General features: G+C 40.4%; 1 protein-coding gene and 1 long non-coding RNA gene across 15 annotated transcripts in view; one reads left to right on the forward strand and one right to left on the reverse strand.

Moving 5' to 3' along the window:
* Nucleotides 1–20,541, reverse strand: part of LOC140530917 (uncharacterized) — a 1,083,438-nt gene that overhangs the window by 290,085 nt on the left and 772,812 nt on the right. The window lies entirely within an intron of this gene.
* The window catches only part of LOC140531007 (A-kinase anchor protein 9-like), a 63,759-nt gene continuing 63,569 nt past the window's right edge, over nucleotides 20,352–20,541 (forward strand). Inside the window, exon 1 of the mRNA XM_072650207.1 lies at nucleotides 20,352–20,500. Within this exon, the coding sequence (XP_072506308.1) occupies nucleotides 20,352–20,500 (149 nt within the window). The remainder of the gene's footprint in view (nucleotides 20,501–20,541) is intronic.

Consider the following 20,541-nt stretch of genomic DNA (forward strand, 5'->3'; position numbering starts at 1 on the left):
AAGTTGCAAAATGTAACAAATACATTTCTTAATTCCAAGCTGCTCTGATTTTGTGCTCTACATTAGTAATCTTTGCTGTACTTTCTATCAAGGAAATGGTTCTGGACCTGGGCAATTTATTGAAATTCATTCTCTTGCTACTAGTACACGAAAGTAACACTTACTACATGCCTGATGTGTAGTACCTGGATTTCAGTATCCTTCTTCATTCTGAGATTCAATTAAAGAATTCTAATAACCTAATAAGCTCCAAGGGAAATTTAAGAAGTTTATGTATGTCACTTGTTTCCTAAAATGGAATAATCAAGTAACAATCTAAAATGCTTTTGGTGATTGGTGTTTTCATTCCAACAGGCTCCCTTGTGACCCTCTAAGTTATAACTCTTCAGAGGCTATGGCTATACTACAACTACTACTCCTACTACTACCACTACCACTACTACTACTGCTCCTATACACACAACACACACACACACACACACACACACACACACACACACAGAGGTAAACATGTCCAGAATGTCTTTGCATGCCTTCATATTGTCGTATTCTTCATGTTCTTTGGGGTCAAATCTAATTTAGATGTATTTGAGAAGACTTCACATGGTTTGCAACTATGTTGTCCATATCTAAAGCATCCAGTTACAGAAGAGATCGTTTGAAGACAGTCACATATAACCTTTAATATTTAAAAATTAAAAGTATGTCACATAGATCTCTTAACTCAAATCATCACACAGGTTACTGGAAAGTCTCTTTTCTTCACTATACATTAATTTTATTTTCTTTTCAAACTTTTAACAGTAGTTAAAAGAAGTAAATATGTATCTACATTTATATACCATATATCCATAACAGCTTGTTAATTACTGTTTCCTCTTCTCCATTTGATTATTCATTTATGTATTTGCATATATGTTTTCCTAGTCACAGTTAGCAGGTGTACTATTCTGGTTCTCTTTTCTTTGCTTTGCATTGTTTCACATGTCTCCAAAATTCTTTGAATGTCTGATCTTTTTTAAATTTTAAGAGCATTGTGGTATTCCATTACACCAACAGTTAATTCAGACATTATTCACTATTAGAGAGTTTGATTATCTATAGTTCCTTACAATTACAAATAATGCTTATTCACATATATGTACACACACAGATATAAGCAATACATGCATGTATCACAAATTGACCAATTAAATCAGCCTATTGAGGTTTCAATTCCAAGCTGATAGACATGCATTGTTGATTTTGTTTACAAAATTGCTTCTTTATTTATGCTAAGGATTCGGATTGCTTGGTATGCAAAATAGTTTTACTCCAAACATTCCTTAGTGTGTTCTGATTTTATATAATGTGTTCCTTAAGAGTTTTATCTTCCTTACTTTTGTTTGTTAACTTACTCATATACCATAGAAGATCAGACTCATATGAGCCAATATTTTTCAATGCACACTTGTGTTATTATTTCTCCCTTAATGCTATAAACTTTTTATTTATGAACATTCATAGACATAAGAACAAGCATAAATATGCTTGTTGACACGGCATATTATACAGCTTCTATTAAAAGCTGTATATCCAAAAGCTGATATCCAACCCTGGACTATCAAGTTACAAAGGACATCCTTCACATTTGAAAACTGAGCTTGGTTGACAGTCCTGGGAATCCCTGAAGATCACAATGTCTTGATCTAGAATTTATTTTTGGACAATGTCTTAGTTGTTTTTTTAAAGGTATCTCTTTGCTTTTTTCTTTTACTTTTCATTATTTGTATTTGTCTGAGTTAAACTTTCATTCATGATATATTTTTGAGTTTTCTCATTCTTTGGGCTCATTAGAATTTAATTTTGTTTCATAGCTTCCATTCAAACCAGAAAATTTGCATGTGCCTACTTCAAATTATTTAATTTTTAGCCTTCTTGGTATTTTAAGCTACAATGATTAATAAAAATGCCATAGACCTTAAATATGGTATCTTGGGGTTCTAGTTGTCAGGAGTCACACTCAAATGAGAATCAAAACCCAGTCCAGGTTGCCAATGTATCATGTCTCTAAAATGACTCACTTGCTCTCACCTATATGTAGGCTCTCTGTTGATTATGGAATGTAATTGGCTTCTGCTCCAGAAAGGAATAAAAACTTTCTTCATGGCTGCTAATCTGGTTGCTTCTCTTTTGCCTTTTGCCTTAATTAGACCTCCAGACTCTATACTAATCTACAACCTTTTAAGAAAGGTTTTAAGAAAGATTTCTGGCTTCCATGTGTTCCTTGCCTCTTCCAGTCCCACTTCTGAACCCTTGAACATTTCCTTGGTCCTGAGGTGATATTAATACAGGAGCAATTGATTCTTTTAATGAATCACTTGACAGGTATTTCTTAAGCATCCACCCAGTACTACACAGACTACAAATTAGGTACCAGAAATGATCCTAGTACACAACGTTGTTTGTTTCTGGTTAGGAAGATGGTCTTTACAAGAAATAGTCAGATATGACAGCTAATGAAGGCAAAATAATTTACAACAGCAATTCTTAACCTTGGATGCATGAACTGTAAAAAAAATTCTAATAACTGTATTTCAGTTATATTAATTTTTCCCTCCTAATTCTATGTATTTTATTTTGTGCATTTAAAAACATTCTGAAAAGGGGTCCACAAGCTTCACCAGACTGTCAAAGGGCACCATCCATCTGTCTGTCTGTCTGTCTGTCTGTCTGTCTGTCTCTCTCTCTTACACACACACACACACACACACACACACACACACACACACGTACAATTAAAAGAGAGAGAGATCAATACAATCTGGATTATCCTAAAAGAAGTATCTAGGAGAGGGATAGAGAGAGAAAAGAAAGAAATGTATGCTAGGAGAGGAAAAGAGGAAGTAATAAAAGCAGAGCAGAAAGTGACATAGTCTTTTGAGAGATTAGAAGACAGAATTCCTTTTGAGGAATAGTGGGAAATAAGCTTCTATGATGGAGATGGGTACAGATATTGTAGAAAGCTTTAAAAAGAGAAACTGGGACCTCTTCACTTAAACCATAAGAAAACAGGGAACAAAGCTGAATTATGTGTTCTCTCCCAGCACCCAGTAGAGTATGTTGCACAGAATACAGACAATAAATATTTGTTGACTGAACATATGCTGAATGCTCTGATGACTAAGGTGGTGGCTCTTCTATAAGTGTATGACAGAGTAAAAGTGGATTTTGTTGTTTTAAATCAATCTGAAAGAGTTCTGAAGGACTGAATGATACGGGAAGGCAACAGAGGCACAAAGATTAGCTAGTAGGCTACTACAGTAATTCAGGCATGAGATAATAAGGCAGAATCAGTATGGGACGGTCAAGAGAGTACTGAACATGGAACAGAGAATCAAGCCATGAACAGACATTGATTAAGCTCCTACTGTGTGCCAGGTTTCATGATATAAAGACATTAATGAAGCCACCCCTGCTGTCTAAAAGCTTATATTCTATTGAAAGAAATAACATACAAACCTATAAATAACCATAAAGTACATATGAAAGAAATGCAAAATAATTTGTGTCTGGGGGATTAGGAAAGGCCTCATGCAGATGTGTTTTTGTTATGTTCAGCCAATTCTTGTTACCCCATTTGGGATTTTCTTAGCAAAGATACTGGAGTGGTTTGCCATTTTTCTTCTTTAGCTCATTTGACAGATGAGGAAACTGAGGCAGAGTTAAGTAACTTGCCCAGGATCACACAGCTAGGAAATGTGAGGCCAGATTTGAACCCAGGAAGACGAGTCTTCCTAACTTCAGGCCTAGAACTCTATCCACTGTACCACCTAGCTGCCTCAAGTAGCTCATATCTGAAGAAATTTAGGAATTCTAAAAGGCAAACATAAAGAGGCAGTGTATACAAAGGCACAGAGGTAAGAGATGGAACGTCATGTTCTGAAAAATACAAATGGACCAGTTTGGTTGTAACATAGGGTACATGAAGGTGATTAATTAAGTAATTAAGTACCGTGTAATAAAGCAATCTAAAGCTAGACTAGGGAGGGCTCTAAATGCCAAGTGGAAAAGTCCGTATTTTATCCTAGAAGATAAAAGAAGCCATTGGAACTTTTTGAGCAGGGTATTGATGTGATGAGAACTGAGCTTTGTCAGCTCTATGGGAGATGGAGGCTTAAGGCAGGGAAGTCAATCCCAAGACTAATCATCAAGGTAAAAGATAATAAAGACTGAACTAAGGTAACACAGATTGAATAGTGAGAAGAGGATGGATAGAAACAAGACATATTGCGGATGCAGAATCCACAGGGTTCAAAGCCAGTGCCTAACATTTATAGTCCATGTGACTATGGGCAAGCCACTTGACTTGTAACCTACATAGGCATCTGTAAATTGGGGATAATATTAACTTAAGTGCACACATCATTCTGAGAAAAGATTCATAGGTTTCACCAGGAATCTATGACATTAAAAAAAAGAGAAAATGTTAAGAACCCCTGACTTTGAGGATTTGACTATAAGTAATACATCCAGGAGGTTGATAGACAAGAGCCTGAGACTTCATTTGTAGACTCAAGAGGCTTGGGAAGTAGTGAAAAATTTATCAAGAAAGGCTAACTGGGGAAAAAAAAAAACTTGGTCAGAAGTCAGCACCATGGATGGCTCCAAGGGAAGCTTGTTGCTCTAACACCTTTTTAAAGTGAGACAAACTGGCTCCTTTTCCCTGGAGGCAGCCTGGAAGTACTTGGCTAGTTGTCTGCTGTGTTTTAATGGACTAGGTCTGTTACACATAGTCTATATTTTCTCTTACAGTCTGTTCTACACAGCCTAAACTTTTGGATTTTTTCCTCTCTTCTACTTGAATAGCATTTTAGAGTTTATAAATCACTTTCCTCACAACAGCCTTGTGAAGTAGGTTGTGAAAGTGGTTTACTTTTCATTTGGCTCCTCTAGGATGTCACACCCTCTTTTGCCTGGCAGAGTAGGAATTTGGGGGGTATGAACTGAACCAGAAGAACTATGAGGCTCCTTCCAACACTAAAAGTGTTTAATTCTGTGGTATTCTCACCAGGAACTGAACATTTGGACCTTAACAGGAAGCAATGAGTCAAAGACAGCAATCAGAAATCACCAACACTGCCACTATGCTTGTGTCTGGTTTCACAGGGTCCTGCTCACTCTCACAGATGCATCCTTGGCTACTGAAGAAGCACAGGTGAGGCATATGGCCTCAACTGCCATGTTAATCCCCACTGGTAGGGTGATTGACTCTAGCAGTAAAAATTGCAGAGCAATACCTCCCTGCCTATGCACCTATGTACAGGAGCCACATAAAACAACTGGTTTGAATCTCTGGGAACCCCACCTCTGACACCCACTAGCTATGTGACCATTATGCAAGTGACTCACTATCTCTCAGTTTCAGTTTCTTCATCTTTAAAGTAGACATAATATTTCTTGCAGCATCTACTTTATAGGGTTGATGTCAGACTCCAATGAGAGAATATGTATGTATGTGTATATATATATATATACATAAAGCACTTTAAAATACCTATTATCATTATTAAATGTCTTTCACCAAATGCTGTTATCACTTTGATAGATTCTGTTGTCTTATTTCGCTGAAGTTACTTCACTGAGGTGAGAGAGGTATTATTTTGGGCTGTCTGTGAACCAGATCATATGTGACAGGACTGTATTACCCAAAATATATTGTCCCTGAAGTTCAAGGTGATTTGCCCTTCTTGTCTTCTGTGATCATCTGTCCCGAGCAATTCTATAACCATAAGTTGAGAAGAAAGTTTTCTCATTATCTATATTTCTGAAAGAGTAGTGTCTAAATGCAGACTCCTACTGATCTTGATTTGCTCGGGTAGTTGGAGGTCTTTGAGGAGGAATCTTGCATAGTGTCACTAGGAGTCTATGATGAGTTTTGGCTCCCCCCCCCCCCCCCCCACATAGATGTCTGTCTGAGGCATGGTCATCTAAAGCTCTCAAGGACTTTGGGTACCATCACAGACCATCTTACCAAAAGTCTCAATGGAACTTTCTGGTTGTTTAGTCCTATAAACTTCTTCAGGCCTATACTCCTCTCCATGTTGTCAGTACTTGGCCTTTCCTGTGATTAACATATCTCTCTACCTGCCTACTCTCTTAATCCCAGATAGCGTGGGCTTGGAGAATGGAGAAACTTTGGCATGAATACTATCCCTGACACCTACTAGTTATATGACCATGGACAAGTCCTGTGACTTCTCTGTACCTCAGTTTCTTCATTGGTGAGGTAGGTGGAAATAAGAATGAATGAATGAAAAAGCATTGATTAAGGACTTAGAGTGTGCTAGGCACTTTCTTATGTACTAGGAAAGAAATGCAAAAAGGCTAATTTCTGCCCTCAAGAAGTAGACATTATATATTAAGGCAAGACAACACATTTAAGGGAGTGGTGTCTAGGGAAAGATGCTTTGATTTGGAAAGTCATGTGTAAGTTAAGCGGAGGCATAGGAGAGTTGTTTGAATATTCTTACTCAAAAGGCTCTCTAATCTCATTAATTTTTCCAGTGATTCAGATCATGATTCATCCATGTTTGACCATCCAATGTGTTTCTTGCCTCTCAACATACTAGAGGCCTTCCTTGCGTACTTCTGATATCAAGAGAATACCTGTGAAAAATTCTGCCATCTCTCACCCTTACAATGTGACCAGCCCATTTTAAATTCTTATTATATAATTTCTTAATGACAGTTCTTACTTCTTTTCTTCTTTAAGCTCCTTGTTGGTTTTATGTTGTATCTTGGTCACATCAACTGAAAACCCTCTCCATTACCTTCTGTGTGAGATACATTTCTAGTTCTTCAGAAACTTTTGGATTGCATGGCTCCCTGTCATATAACAACACCAATAAAATGTTGATGTTGAAAAAGATGAGTCTTTGCCTTCAAGGTAAGCCTGGAATCATTAAAGAGAATTTGAAATGTCTTTAAGGCAATTTCTGTCTTCACCTCTAGGCCCAATTCACTGACCATTTATTCCAGAGGTGTAAAGCTCCAAGTACTGCCCAATTCAGACTAAAATGTGGTTGGGAAATATCTAGCAAAATAAATAAAAATATGATATAACATAAATAATGTTAATTTGTGATTTTCTAAGTCAATATAGATCATGGATTTTGTTCTATTTGAGTTTGACACCACTGATCTAAACTGTCTACATCATAGATTCACACTAATGTAATGATTATCTCTGCAGATGGAAACAACCTATGAAACAAGAAAAAAAATAACCTGATCTTTAGTTGTATTTAAATAGAATGTCCAGAAAGAAGGAAATCTTGTTTCTGTTGTAGTCTGCTATGGTCAGCCAGAATATGGAATACTGTATTTGGTTCTGAGACCCACATTTTAGGAAGGATACTGACAAAACAGATCATATCCAGGGGAGATCAGTCAAGATAGACTAAAGAGTATGCTATAGAAGGATGATTTGAAGAAACAAGGGTGTTAAGATTTAAGAAGAGAGGCCTAGAGAAAGGAGGGAGGGACATGATGTGTATCTTCAGGTATCTGGCTCCAGAGAGCAGTACTAGGAGCACTGGATAGAATCTGCAGAGAAGTACATTGTGACTCAATATAAAGAAAAATTTCCTAGAGATTTCTTAGTCAGATTTGTTGTACAGCCCTGAACACACAGGTCTTTAGAGTTGTATAACTTCTTGTTGGAGGTGGCACAGTAGACAGAGTGCTGCATCTGGAGTCAGGAAGACTTGAGTTCATATCCTGCCTCGCACCTAACTAGCAGTATGGCCCTGGGCAAGTTAACATTTTTCAGTCTTAGTTTCTTCATCTGTAAAATGGGGATAATAGCTTCTATTTCAAAAGATTGTTGTGAGGATCAAATGAATTGATATATATGTACCTATATAAATATATTAAATATATACAATATATAGACATATTTAAAATACTTTATAACCCTTAAAGTACTACAGAAATGCTAACTATTAATATTATTGTCATGCACACATAATTATGAAAAGACTGGTACAGTAGAATGTCAACTCATTAAGGGAAAAGACCGTTACATTTTTGTCTTTATACCCCCAAAGCCTAGCTCAATACTTGGCACACAGTAGGTGCTTAATACATTTTTCTTGAATTGAACTGAATTGAATTAGGGTATGAGTTGAAGTAAATGATTTGAGTTTCCTCCCAACTCTTGGGATCTCTGGTTTATGATCCCCTTCGTGCTAATAATCAGGGATCATAAATTCCCTATAACTTGAGGAAGGCAAGTGATACAGTAGATAAGTACTGGACCAGGAGTTAAGAAAACCTGAGCTCAAATACTGCTTCAGACACTTTATACTTGTATGACCCTGGACATGTCATTTAACTTCTGTTTGCCTCTATTTCTTCAAATGTAAAAGGAAGATAATAATAGCACCTGCCATCATCATTCAGTGGGAGTTTGGAGTATGATGGAAAACAGAGCTGTGACTAGGAATCCTTCTTCCTGAGGCAAAAAAAAATGTTACAGGAAGCACATTTAAGCTTGATTTCAGGAAAATTTTTCCAACTATTCAAGTTGTCCACAATTGAAATGGGTTGCCTCATTTTACTCACTGGAGTTCACAAGCCAAGACGGGATGACCATTTATTTGTCAACAAGTCAAGTTAACAACCATTTATGGAACAATTATTATGAGCCTGGCTTTGCTAAATTGGATAAACTGTTTGGGTATGTTACAAGGGGGACTCATTATGGGTACAGACTAGTCAGTGATTCTGAATTTCTAATAACAAAGTATTATTACAGATTCTTTCTTAAAGGAATACTATAGGAAGATTATTTTTGGTTGCTATGTGAGGGATAGCTTGGAAAGGGGAGATCTCTCCTGGGAACAGAAAGAGCAGTTGTAAAATGAGTGTCATAGAGATGATGAAGGCCTGAGCAAGAAACAGAGAGAAATGTGAGTGATGAGGAAGTAGAATTGGCCAAATTTGGTAGTTTAACTAATATGGAGGGAAAGGAAAGGAACGAATCAAGGGGAGACTCTAGGTTTGAAAATCTGGATGACTGATTGATAGACTGATTGTATGCTAAACAAAAGTAGAAATGTTTGGAGAATAGCCTAGTTTAGGGGAAAAGGTCACGAGTTCTGTTTTGGAGGTTCTGAGTTTGGCATGCCAATGGGATATCCCACTGGAAATGCTGAATAGTGAGCTGGTGACACAGAACTGGAACTCAGGAGAGCCATTAGAGGTGGATTTGGGAATCATCTGCATAGAGGTGATGAGATCACTGAGGGAGCATAGAAAAAGAAAAGAAAAGGTTCATTAAAGGACACCCATGATTAAGATTACAAATCTCTTGGTTCTCCTCCTACTCCTGTGGCTGATCCTTTTTAGAATCCTTCGCTGTCTTCTCAAGCACCAAGGTTGTGTCTCTGTCTCTTCACTTCTCTTTCTCTCTACTCTATCCCTTAGTGATCTCAACAATTGCTGTAGTTTCAATGATCAAATCAGAGAGATGATTTAAAAAATTTCCCACCATTTGGTTTAGTGCTTTCTGCATATTAAACATTTAATACAAATATTAGTTAAAGAATAGGTGGGAGTGGAATGGTGAAACCAGTGGTCTAGGACAATGATATTAAGTTTACCACCCTGAAAGACTGGTAGAATAGTGGCACCATTAATTAAAAAGAGACAAATCAAGAAGTGGAGCCAGTCAAGAGGAGAAATTTGGAATCTAGAGATCATTTAGTCTAGCTCCCTCATTTTCAAATAAGAAAAGTGAGGGTGAGAATGTTTCCATGACTTTCCCAATATCACATAGATAAAAAGGAGGTAGAAGCAACATTGGAATCCAGGTCCTCTGAATCCAGATCCAGCAATTGTTCTGCTGTATGGATAAGTTTGCAGGGTGATAGCCAAGGAGAAATGTTTGTAGTAGGTTGGAAATAGTCCATGAGAGATTGCAATGCCATGAAGTTAAAGCAGAAAAGTACAAAATTGGGCAATGATTCTATGCTCCTGGGAATCGTTAGAAACTACCAAATATAAGCCAATCTAATCCAACAAGAACTTAATTAAGTATCTATTATGTGCAAGGAACTGGAGATAGCAAGATGAATAAAAAAAACTTAAATTCTACTGAAGGAAATAGAAACAAGTGGAAGACATAAGTGGGGGAGAGCCAAATACTAGCTCTGAGCACTTGACGTAAATTTTATGAACTGTACGAACATGTTTTGGGGCACAAGATTTTCAATGGTGCGCACCTTGGCTCTTTCCTATGCTAACCAAGACTTTGACCAGCATTAAGAAGGAAGCAATCCAACTCTGTGATTATTCTGTTCCACCATACGTAGCTATCAAGAAGTGAGGAAAACTAGTGTATTCTTTGTTGGATACATAATTAGATGTTCATTCCTTTTGGTCAGACTCTGTGACTCCATTTGGGGTTTTCTTTTTTTTTTTTTTTTTTTTTTTGGTTTTTCTTGAATATTTATTTTTGTTACCTAGAATTTGTTTTTCTTTTTCTTTGTCTTTTTTTTTCTTTTTTAATTTTTAACATTTATTTTCACACAATTTTGGATTACAAATTTTCTCCCCTTTTATCCCCTCCCCCCCAAACCCGAGCTTTCTAATTGCCCCTGTGACCTATCTGCTCTCTCCTCTATCCTCCCTCCCTGCCTTTGTCTCTGTCTTCTCTTTTGTCCTGTAGAACCAGATAGCTTTCTTGACCCCTTAACCTGTATTTCTTGTTACCCAGGGGTAAGAACATTACATTTGGTCCTAACACTTTGAGTTCCAACCTCCTTAGCTCCCTCCCTCTCCACCCCTTCCCCTTGAAAGACAGGCAATTCAATATAGGCCATATCTGTTTAGTTTTGCAAATGATTTCCATACTAGTTGTGTTGTATAAGACTAACTATATTTCCCTCCATCCTATCCTGTCCCCCTTTACTTCTATTTTCTTATGGTCCTTTCCCTCCCCATGAGTGTCGACCTCATATTGCATTCTCCTCCCCATGCCCTCCCCTCCATCCTCCCTCCCACTTTGCTTGTGCCCCTGTCCCCCACTCTCCTGTATCATGAGATAGGTTTTCCTATCAAAATGAGTGTGCATTATATTCTTTCCTTTAGTGGAATGTGATGAGAGTAGACCTCATGTTTTTCTCTTGCCTTCCCTCTTTATCCCACCACTAATAAGTCTTTTACTTGCCTCTTTTATGGGAGATAATTTGCCCCATATAACTTCTCCCTTTCTCCTCCCAATATTTCTCTCTCACTGCTTGATTTCATTTTTTTTTTTAATATATGATCCCATCCTCTTCAATTCACTCTGTGCACTCTGTCTCTATGTATGTGTGCGTGTGTGCATGTGTGTGTGTGTGTACTCCCACCCAGTGCCCAGATACTGAAATGTTTCAAGAGTTATAAATATTGTCTTTCCATGTAGGAATGTAAACAGTTCAACTTTAGTAAGTCCCTTATGATTTCTCTTTGCTGTGCGCCTTTTCATGGTTCTCTTCATTCTTGTGTTAGAAAGTCAAATTTTCTTTCCAGCTCTGGTCTTTTCATCAGGAAAATTTGAAAGTCTTCTATTTCATTGAAAGACCATTTTTTCTCCTGAAGTATTATAGTCAGTTTTGCTGGGTAGGTGATTCTTGGCTTCAGTCCTAGTTCCTTTGACTTCTGGAATATCCTATTCCATTCCCTTCTATCCCTCAATGTAGAGGGTGCCAGATCTTGTGCTATCCTGATTGTATTTCCACAATACTTGAATTGTTTCTTTCTAGCTGCTTGCAATATTTTCTCTTTCACCTGGGAATTCTGGAATTTGGCCACAATGCTCCTAGGAGTTTCTCTTTTTGGATCTCTTTCATGCGGTGTTCTGCGGATTCCTTGAATATTTATTTTGCCTTCTGGTTCTAGAATCTCAGGGCAGTTTTCCTTGATAATTTCATGGAAGATGATGTCTAGGCTCTTCTTTTGATCATGGTTTTCAGGTAGTCCCAGAATTTTTACATTGTCTCTCCTGATTCTATTTTCCAGGTCAGTTGTTTTTCCAATAAGATATTTCACATTATCTTCCATTTTTCGAATCTGCGCGGTATATTCTGAGATATCTGTCTTTCTCGAAAAGTCCTTAGCGTCCATCTGTACCATTCCAGTTTTGAAAGATCTATTTTCTTCAGTGAGCTTTTGAATCTCCTTTTCCATTTGGTTAATTCTGCTTTTGAAAGCATTCTTCTCCTCATTGGCCCCTTGCACCTCCCTTGCCAGCTGAGTTAGGCTAGTTCTCAAGGTGCCAATTTCTTCAAGATTTTTTTGGTTCTCCTTTAGCAGGGAGCTGATTTGCTTTTCATGCTTCTCCCTCATCCCTCTCATTTCCCTTCCCAGTCTTTCCTCCACCTCTTTATCTTGATTTTCAAAATTCCTCTTGAGCTCTTCCATGGCCCGAGCCCATTGGGTGGGCTGGGACACAGAATCCTCGATTTCTGTGTCTTTGCCTGATGGCAAGCATTGTTCCTCCCCATCAGAAAGGAAGGGAGGAAGTGTCTTTTCTCCGATAAAGTACCCTTCAATAGTTTTATTTCTTTTCCCTTTTCTTGGCATTTTCTCCAACCAGTGGCCTGACCTCTGAATGTTCTCCTCACACTCACCTCGCCTACTGGTCCTCCCAGCCAGCGTTTGGGGACTGAGATTCAAATGCTGCTTCCCGCCTTAGGATTTTTGGCGGGGGCAGGGCTGCTATTCAGTGTGGGAATTAAGTTCAGGTGGTCAGGAGCAGGGCCGCCTCTCAGGCACAGTTCCCTCTGGGGGTTTATGCACAGACCTTCCACAATGGATCCAGGCTCCCCCCCTTTTGGGGAGCCCCCATCCGCAGCCGCCTCTCAGCCCCCACTTCCCGGGGGGGCCTGAGCCATGGGGGCACCCCACTCCCCTCTCAACCCGCCAAAGAGATTCTCTCACCCACCCCCGTCAGTCACCTGTTGGTGGGGAAGCCCGAGCCGCTGCTGAAGATCCCCCCTCCGTAAGCCCTCTCAGATCTGTGCCTGTCCGACCCACGGCCGCCGCCGCCGCAGGTCCAGGCTGGGCTCCGCGTCTGCAGCGCTACGGACCTTTTGCGAGAGGTTTGCAGGTCCCTCTGGGGGTGGGGGGACCCGCGTGGCCGCTGGAGATCCCGTCCTGTAGCCCTCTCAGATCTCTTCCCCTCGGTGTTGCGGCCGCGGCAGGGCCGCACTCCGCTCCCCGTCCCGGCGCCCAGTCCGCGGCACGAAGGACCCCCCCCATGAAAGGTCCGCAGGTCTCTCCGGAGCAGAAATCTCCCTCGCTCCAATACTCCGTGGTCTCTGGGTGCAGAATTTGCCCTGGCTTGGTCCCTTCTAGCCGTTCTGTGGTTTGTGTGTTCGGAGATATGTGTATGTGCGTCTTTCTACTTCGCCATCTTGGCTCCGCCCCCCATTTGGGGTTTTCTTGGCAAAGATACTGGAGTGGTTTGCCATTTCCTTCTCCAGCTCATTTGGCAGGTGAGGAAACTGAGGCAAACAAGGTTAAGTGACTTGCCCAGAGTCCCAGTTAGTAAATATCTGAGGTGAGATTTGAACTTGGGAAGATGAGGCTTTCTGACTCCAGGTTCTATCCATTTTTCCACCTAGCTGCCCCAAATTAGATAGCAGCATGTAATAAATACTAGGTCATTTTCAGCTTTAAGGAGTCTGACTCAGTACTAGTTAGCATTTTTATTACTGACTTCTATAATGGAATAAAGAGGTTGCTGACTAAATATGCCAGTGGGTGGGGTGGCATGGCGAGGCACCTTATAATTCTGGATTAATATTTTTAAAAACTCAACAAATTATAGAAGTACTTACGATACAGATGTGACAAGATGGCATCAGGATTATTCATTCACCCAGGCAGGAACAATTTACAATGTGGACTCGTGACATCCACAAGTCAAGGAAGAGGTTTTTGGTGCAAACAATCTGGGTGTTTAAAGAAATCAAAAGATAAGTGAGTCAATAAAAAAGGGTTGTGTCTTTAAAAAAATCAACTAGGCTATCCAAACGGGAAGTTAGAAGGTAGGAGCCCCAAGATAATCTTGTTAAGTATTTATTTTGTCCTTACTCGAAAGCTGTCAGATCTAGTGACCTGCTAACTTAAATGAGATATGGAGGACTTGGGGAGAATCCAGGGGACAGAAATGATAAAAGGTCTCTTTGGGCCCAAGAGAATAAAGGCCCCCAAATCTAAAGCAATGGGTAGAAGGTGAAAAGGGGAAATATTGCATTATTATATTATATTTTGGGGGGGAGGCAATCAAGGTTAAGAGACTTGCCCAAGGTCACACAGCTAATAAATGTCTGAGGTCAAATTTGAACTTGGGTCTTCCTGACTCCAACAATGAATTACTTTAAGGGGAAACAATTCTAATTATCTAAAAGGTGAATGGGCCACCACAGGAGGGAGTGGAACCTGCTTCCTTCCTACCTCCCTCCCCTTCAACACCTCCCCTTGGGAGTCATTCAGGTAAATGACCACTTGGAGGGGAACACTTGTGACCTTGAGGTCACATGTGGCCCTGTAGATCCTCAAGTACAGCTCTTTGACTGAATCCAAACTTCACAGAACAAATCCCCTTAATAAAAGGATTTGTTCTGTAAAACTTGGACTCAGTCAAAAAGCCACACTTAGGAACCTAGAAGGCCACATGTGACCTCAAGGTCACAGGTTCCCCACCCCTAATTTGGGGAATCAATAAACATTTATCAGCTGTTGGCTCTGTGCCAGTCACTGTTCTAAGAGTAGAAGCTTTAAAAAAAGATTAAAAAAAATCTCTGCTCTCAAAGTCACAGTATGTTTAGAGGGAATTTCTTGGACCACTCTTTGTCAGTTCTATCAACGAAATGATATTGTTTGGGTTATAGGTACAGGTTGGACTAAAAGGCCTCTGAAGTCTCTCCCAGCTCTGGGAGTCTGTAATTCTAGGACTTAAATTTGTGAGAACTGAATGATACAGAGAGGGTGATCATAATGACTCAGAACAAAAATAAATAAATAATGTGATTTATAATGCTGTATATACTTAGCATAAAGTTCTATATCCAAAGGGATGTGTGATTTCACTGGTAAGAGAGCTCCATCAATGCAGACTGACCCATATCAAAACCCTTCATGTCTCAGTAGCTAGTTTCATGAATTGTTGTGATAAAATAATGTACTTGATGGCTTACCTTTGAATAAGAAACCTCTTTCAGACTCACCTGACATGGTTTTCTGCTAACAGGTGGTTCCTAGGTCATGCTCTAAGCCTTTCCACTTTGTCAGGCCTTGCAGAACTTGTTTCCCACTGCCACATTCTTTGAGAATCCGAGGCTTCCTGCATGTCATGAGAGGGACTTTATTGGAGTAGGCTCTGTATACTCAAGACAGCATGGTATAGTGGATAGACAGCTAGCCTTGCAATCAAGAAGACCCGGATTCAAGTACCATGTTTATCTCACATTTGTTGTGTGACTCTGGATAAGTCACTTCTCACTTTCCCATGAAACTGTCTAAGACTTTAATTGTCCAGGAATCTTCTAAAAGGATGATATCATTGGTGAAAAAAATTGTTCTAACTTTATAAAGGATTTTCAAATTTGTTATTAAGATTTTAAAGATATTTTAAAGATTTATTAAAGATACTGAGGTGATCTTGAAGACATTTGTATGTAATTTATTTTATAAACAATAAGCTGGCATTATCCAACTAAAGATATAATGCACAACAAGTAGGTTCCTTTGTAAAGTGCCTTTAGAAATTTTATTGTTAAAAACAAACAATAATAGCTAATATTTATGTGGCACTGGAAGGTTGCAGAATACTATATGTGCTGTTTCACTTGATCCTCATAACGACTCCTGCCTTGCAAGATAAACACTATTATTAGTTCCTGTTTACCTCAGTTTCTTCATCTGTAAAATGAGCTGGAGAAGGAAATGGCAAACCACTCTGGCATCTCTGCCAAGAAAACCCCAAGTGGGCCCACAAAGTATCAGGCATGACTGAAAAACAACTGAATGATTGCTGGGGATGGAAGCTCAATTCTATGTGGACAGTCTCGGGCGGGTAAAGGTGGGCACTTCTAAATCTTAGAGTTCTCACGAGACCCCCCAGGAAACGACTGGGAATCGAGGTGAACCGAGCTATCTCGTGTATTTCCTCCTCTTCCCGTGAGAAACGTGATGGGAGGAGCATCCCCGCTCTGGAGGCTGTCCCGGATCTGGCACACCTATTGTTACCTAACAGGCTCGGTATTGACGTGTAAACTCCGCGACGGGAGAGCTTAAGTAGGGTCAGGAAAGCCTGAAAGCTCTCTTGGGCGGAGGGGCCACGTGTGTGGACAGAAGGCTCCGTTTTTCCTCTCTCTGCTCTTCCCTCCGCCTCTCTCCCCACTTACACTTCTAATTCCAATCTCTTATTGTAAGATCTTTGCCTCCTTGGGAGATCTTTCTCTCTCCCTCCTAAGGAAGAATTACCCCTGCACTTGTAACCAGAACCCTGAAATAAAGCTCAACCCTTGTTCGACTCTGATAGGTCTCTTCTCTCATATGAGTATCCGGTTTGGCCAGCCAAAGACCTCCGATAGAGGTAAGGTAAGACTCGGGTAGCCCACAGGCCTCTAGGCCTGGCAAATGATAATTTAAAAAATCCAATGTTGAAAATGGATAAGGGACTTGCCCAGGGTCACACAGCCAGCATGAGGCTGGAACAGGATTTGAACCCAGGTCTTTCTGATTCCAAGCTTAGCTCTCTGTCCATTATGCCACATGACTCTAAACAAAAAACTAATTTTGCTGAGAATAAGATCCAGTGCACCCCATCTTCATTAATGTCAGATCAGGTTGATACTGAAGGAAGCATAAATCTATTAAGACATTAAGTTAATTTTTAAAAGCTTTTCACAATTTAAACAGAGAATTACCAAAAAGTAACATCATATAGTTGGAACCTAGCACACAAGTAATTTTCATTTCAAAAACATTTCCAGAGTGAGATGGAAAGAACACAGAACTGGAAGTCAAGAGGTCTGGATTCTGGACTTTTAGCAATGTAACTATAATCTTTCTGGGTCAGTTTCCTCATCTGTAAAAGGAGAAAGTTGGATCAGATGATCTTTGAGGTTCCTCTGAATTATAAAGGTCTACCATTCTACTCCTTGCATGTCACATGCCCCTGAACTGGTAAGTTTCAAACATGGAACAAAAAAATAAATAAACAATTTGAAACTAAAGATCAAAAAACCCCTCCCAGGTTAGGCCTGTTTTTGCAGCATGAAGAGATTTGACTGGTTTACTCCCTTAATAAAAAAGAATTAAAAATTTTTTAAAAAACCCACCTTACCCATGTTCAAGTCAAGAGGCTGAGGTTGGAGCGTAGAGCTGCTGACACACTTACACGCTCGGTTTTGAAACACATGTATCACAATCAGGGCTCTTGCTTGTTCCTTTGTTTGATTTCATCTGCATTTCTTGGACGCCTCCTTTTCCAGACTGCTGACCTTTCATGTGCCCTCCTAGGATGTCTCAGACTACCAGACCTTCAGCACAAGACAGGGTCCTTCAAGGTAACATTTGAGACCCTTCTCACTTTTTGTATGACATTTCTCTGAGGCTGAAGGTATTGTTCAGCCCAGGAATACATACATACATAAATGTGTATGTATATACATATATACATGTGCATTACATATATATATATATTGTGTTTGTGTGTGTATGTGAGGGTGGGGAGGAAAGGAGAATGGTAGTAGGAGGGAACTGGAAGATGGGGAGAATTACATTAGAGGAGGGATGAGGTGAAAGGTTTGTCCAGGAGGTTGAGTTCAACTGGTCTTCATTGACTATTTGCTATTTGCATGACAATACCATAGGGATCCTGGGGGAAAAACACAGAGATGAGTAAAACTCCTGTTTCAATCCTTAAAAAGCTTACATTTTTATTAGAAACTGGTTTAGTTGGTTTCTGTTCCACTCAGAAGACCTTAGGGCTTAACCTAGTTATGAAACTGAGGCTTGTGGTATAGGGACCTTTCTAAATCTCAGCATAAAGGAGGAGCATAAGGGTGTGCCCACAGGGGACTGAGTTCCTTTCATTCACCCAGTTTCTTCATGGGTAAAATGCAGGAATTTTTAAGGTCCTTTCCAGGACCTTAGGTCAACCCTTAGTTCACCCCCTTCACTACTAAAATCTTCAGAGACACTCTCCTTTCCCAGGAGAGTAAGGGCATGGCAAAGAGCTGGCTGGAGGTTCCTTTCTCCCCCAGGTGAAAGAGCAGGGAGATTCATAGTCAGAGAATGATAACATTTAGTAAGCATTTACTATGTGCAAAGCACTGTTCAGAATTCGGGGAACCAAAAGATAAAAGCAAGACAGACGTTCCTATCTCTCAGAAATTCAAATTCTACTAGGGCAAATTTAACACATGCACAGGTAAGAATATACAAAGCAGGGAGTAAAGAAATGGGGTAAGAGAACAGCCACATAAAGTGGTACAGGATAACTGTGAGGTGATAGCTGGGGAGAATGAGAGGGAGCTTAAGAAGGAGGTTGTATTCATCCTTCATTGCTGAAGAAGACCATGCCATCAGAGAAATAATGACGTGACTTGCACTTGACTTTGTTTTGAGTGAGGGAAGGCTATGCAAGGTCACCAGCCTCACTTCTCCTCCAGAGCCATCTGAATCCAGTGACCTGATATTCATCAGGATGACTGGAGATGACCCAGGATGCACTGAGAGATCTTGGCCAGCATCTATGCAAGTACTCACTCAGGAAATGCCCACTCATTGAATAGACCTGTTTAAGAAGTAGTCAGGGCATGGCCCCTTCAATGAGGTCCAGAAAAAGAAAGACATCAGGCTGGGTGAGAAACACTCTTAAGCAAGGATGGAGGAAAAGAAGTTGAGAAAGGAATGCATCCCAGTCATAGAAGTCAGACTGTGCTGGGAGAGGCTTTCCAGACGAATCAGACTCATCTCAGACTTTTGGAACATCTTTTTCTTAAAGTCTCAGCTAAGCTGCCACCCTATACCTGACATCTCCCCCATTCTTCTGACCCCCAGATGTTACTGTGCCCTCTTGCTTCAAATTACTTCCAAATCTACCACCCCTAATTGGCTCCTCAACTGTCTTTGAGCTCTCCTTTGCCTCCTTTCCCTTCTACCTTGCCTTAGTTACCTAAGGACATGTGGAAGAGGAACTCTGGGTGTAATGGAAAGATTCAGAACCAGAGAACCGAGATTTCAATCTCAGTTCTGCAACCTGTGTAACCTTGGACAGGTCAGCTAGCCCAAGCTTCAGTTTCCTTATCCATAAAATGAAGAGGATGGCCTATATGGCCTCAAAAATTGAGATTTTAATCACTGATGTTGCACTGCCTGCTGTATTTATAGATACAGATATATATAGATCTCTTTCTCTGTATATATATACGTACATATATATGCATATATGTATATGCATATACTGCTAATATTTATATAGTCCCTACTATGTGTCAGGCACTGTCTTAAGCACTTCCAATCATTATCTCATTTGATCCTCACAACAACCCTGGGAGGGAAGTGCTATTACTATCTCCATAAAAGATAAGTTATTTTGAAAGCTGAAGGAGAAGTTTGGGATCATTTCTTACAGGGGTTCTTAATCTGGGGTCCATGAAATTGTTTTATTTTAATTAACTATTTCAGTATGTAAGTGGGAATTCAATATAATAAGTATTTCAATTCTACTGGTTTCCTTTGTAATCCTATGCATTTTATTGTATGCATTTAAAAACAGCATTTCGAGAAGGGGGTCCATAGGCTTCAGCAGCCAGTCACAGGAGATTACGACACAAAAAAGTCCAACCCCCTTCATTTTAGAAGGGAGGGAACTGAGGTCCTGAAAGTTCAAGGGATTTACGTTAAAGGGATTTCTTAAATCCAGGACGTTAGAATTTAGAAGCCTAGAAAGGCCAACCTTCCTTCTCGTTACAGATCGGGGAGCCCGAGGCTCGCGGATGCCAGGGGTTAGAACCCAGAGGCTCCGTTCCCGAGGTCCAGAGCTGTGTCTTGACCTCCACACTGGCTCTCCAAGGTCTCCAAGCCCAAATCCAGGGCTGTCTCCACGGGTCCATCCTTGGGCCCAAGTTTGAATAAAGCCACCCAATAGGGGCGCTTCAGGGCCAGAACGTAATCCTGCTCTCCAAGCAGAGAGTGAGCACACTTTAAACCACTAGGCAGTATTCCTGGGTTCGAATCCTGCCTCTCCCTGCTCCTCATTGCCTGCGGGGACTTCTGCTGGCCTCAGTTTCCCCATCCGTGAGATGGGGGAGGTGGTTGCAGGGCCCTTTTCCATGCTGTTGATCATCCTCCCATTTTCGGTTGGTCCACAATGGTTTGCCCGGAGTATCTCCCCCTGGAGCACCCGGGCTGACCTGCCATTTGGGCGCACCCCCTCCCCGCCCCCCAGCGCGTAGCCCAAGGCCAGACGCCACGTGGTGTGCCCTTCATCTA

This window comes from Notamacropus eugenii, chromosome 3, assembly GCF_028372415.1.
Source record: "Notamacropus eugenii isolate mMacEug1 chromosome 3, mMacEug1.pri_v2, whole genome shotgun sequence".
In the NCBI taxonomy this organism is placed as follows: domain Eukaryota; kingdom Metazoa; phylum Chordata; class Mammalia; order Diprotodontia; family Macropodidae; genus Notamacropus; species Notamacropus eugenii.